This window comes from Poecilia latipinna, unplaced genomic scaffold, assembly GCF_001443285.1.
Source record: "Poecilia latipinna isolate Pla-1442-1.1 unplaced genomic scaffold, P_latipinna-1.0 Scaffold786, whole genome shotgun sequence".
NCBI lineage: Eukaryota > Metazoa > Chordata > Actinopteri > Cyprinodontiformes > Poeciliidae > Poecilia > Poecilia latipinna.
The window spans coordinates 263,686-266,014 of record NW_015113402.1 but is presented as its reverse complement, the minus strand read 5'-3'; the positions used below and the strand labels follow the sequence as shown (position 1 = coordinate 266,014).

General features: G+C 42.7%; 2 protein-coding genes across 4 annotated transcripts in view; one reads left to right on the top strand and one right to left on the bottom strand.

Moving 5' to 3' along the window:
- adat2 (adenosine deaminase tRNA specific 2) overlaps positions 1-1,112 on the top strand; it is a 4,822-nt gene extending 3,710 nt beyond the window's left edge. The window contains exons 4-6 of one of the 2 annotated variants that reach the window (XM_015046660.1): positions 138-244; positions 692-764; positions 1,001-1,112. In XM_015046660.1, coding sequence (XP_014902146.1) covers positions 138-244; positions 692-764; positions 1,001-1,029 — 209 coding nt within the window. In that variant the 3' untranslated portion in view covers positions 1,030-1,112. Of the gene's footprint in view, positions 1-137; positions 245-691; positions 765-1,000 lie in introns of those variants that run through there. The other variant, XM_015046661.1, reaches the window with a different exon arrangement.
- Positions 1,113-1,867: 755 nt separating this feature from the next.
- Positions 1,868-2,329, bottom strand: part of aig1 (androgen-induced 1 (H. sapiens)) — a 23,924-nt gene continuing 23,462 nt past the window's right edge. For both annotated transcript variants that reach the window (XM_015046652.1, XM_015046653.1), the window contains one exon: positions 1,868-2,244. In XM_015046652.1, the coding sequence (XP_014902138.1) occupies positions 2,225-2,244 (20 nt within the window). In that variant the 3' untranslated portion in view covers positions 1,868-2,224. The remainder of the gene's footprint in view (positions 2,245-2,329) is intronic.

Genomic DNA, 2,329 nt, shown 5'->3' with positions numbered 1-2,329 from the left:
AGTGTGTGTCAGTGTGTGTGTCAGTGTGTGTCAGTGTGTGTGTCAGTGTGTGTCAGTGTGTGTGTCAGTGTGTGTGTCAGTGTGTGTGACTGTGTGTGTCAGTGTGTGTCAGTGTGTGCTGGTCCTTGACTCTCCAGACGTCCCGCTGGTCGTCTTCGGCTGCAGCAACGAGCGGTTTGGAGGCTGCGGCTCGGTTCTGGACCTCTCTTCTGCTGAGCTTCCTGACACCGGGACGACCTTCAGGGTCAGTGTCACACTTCACCTCTGACCCCAGGTTGACCTGCAGGGTCACTTCTTGGACTTTGTTTGTGTTTCCAGACTTTGACTATGCCACCATCTTGAATCCTCCTTTCAGTCTTTCCTTCGGTTTGCCCTTCCTTTATCTCCTTCCCTTTCTTTCCTTGCTCTTCATGTTCCTCCTTCCTCACTCATCTCCTTCTTTCCTTTCCGTCTTTCCTTCCTCATGTCATTCTTTCCTTCGTTGTTTCCTTTCGTGTGTTTTTCTTTCTGTCCATGTTTCATCATTTTCTTCTGTCCTTCCTTTCCTGGTTTCCTTTGTTCCTTTCCTTCCTCTCTTCATTCCTTTCTAATTTAACATGAAGGATAGAAAAAGTCTGGAAACGCTCAGGATGTGAGTGTTGTGTTCTTTGTCTGTGTGTGTGTGTGTGTGTGTGTGTGTGTGTGTGTTCAGTGTGTTCCAGGTCACAGAGCAGATGAAGCTGTTGAGATGCTGAAAACTTTCTACAAACAGGAGAATCCAAACGGTGAATAAAACAAACTTTCTGTTTTTCTAGATTTTTTAATTTGCTTTTAATTCACTTTTATGTTTCATTTTATTTATTATCTGTAAATCAGTTAATGCTATTAAATCGTTATTTATTCTGTAGATACACACTGAGAAGGTTCTGACCTCATGGTTTTATTTTTGCTAACCCTGGTTTCACCTTTGCTGTGAAAAACATTTGATTCTTTTTAAGCTTAAATCTGTTTTTGTTTTCAGCCCCGAAACCCAAAGCCAGGAAGGACTGACCTGGTTTAATATTTATGTTATTTACATGTTGTGTTATTATTTTTGTTAATAATAAAACCTGTTTATATTTTGGAGCAACGTTTCATGTCGTTTCTTCTTGTTGTTTCCAGTTGTTGTTCTATGAGTCGGCCAGCAGGGGGAGCAGTTAAACTGAGGGGAAATAAAGCCTGAAGTCGCTTTGGATGATTCTGATCGGGTTTTACAGATTTTTTATTTTATTGTTTTACATTTTTTATTTAAGTGTTTTATTATTCAAAGCATCTAAAACATGGAAATTGATAATGAAAGCAGAACAGAATCCAAAAATAAAATGTTTGAATGTGTCACCTCAGAGTGTCGGAGCTGATGTGTTAATGAGGAGACACACACACACACACACCGCGGTGTGTGTGTCGAGCTTAAGCCTCCCAGTCGAGCAGCAGACAGGAAGCAGTGAGGAAGAGGAGGAAGCTTCTCTGACTCATTAAACTAACTTTCTGCTGAAAAGCTGTTGGAACTCATCGATACTGAAACCTGGTTCAGTGATCAGCGCTAACTAAACAGCTAGCTGCGCTAATTTTAGACATTAGTTCTGCTACAGTGCTGCACCAATATTGTATTTAAAGACACCAATGCTAAACCAACATCATATTTAGAGGAAGCTAATGCTAACACGCTAACTTCAGTTTCAATCATATCGACAGTCCAGCTCCGATTTAATTTTGACATAATTCACATGTTCTGTAACGGCCTTATATGTTGTATTTATATTTATCTTGTTCTGATGCTACCGAGCTCCAGCAGAGGGAAATCTGACCCAGTTTGAGCAGAACCGCTGGAACCAGTAAAGACCCACTCTGCAGATTTGTTCAAGCTTTATTTGCACCTTAAAACAACCACAAGTTTCCTCCAGAAAAGTAGTGTGACGATGAGATGGAAGTTGATTTGTTCTGCAAGAACCGTCGGTTCCGCCTGGTGAGAAGCTGTTTGGGTTTCCTCCCAGAACTCATGCAGCTCGACTTTCTGCAGCCGAACATTTGGAGCAAAACGACACGAAGACACAAACGAAAACAACAGAGGATTCATCGTCATCCGACTCGAAGGTTCACTGATGATTACAGGTTCTGTTCCTCAGCTGGTCTGCTGCCGGTCCAGCGAGGTCCGGTGGTTCTGGCTTCAGCTCGGTCCGCAAAGCGGCTATGGAGGCAGAGGAGGTCACTCACCTTTGACCTTTTCTGAGAGGAAGAGACAAACAGGAAGAGGCAAACGGGAAGAGGCAAACAGACCGACAATATCAGGAAAATGAGGACATTTTTGCTT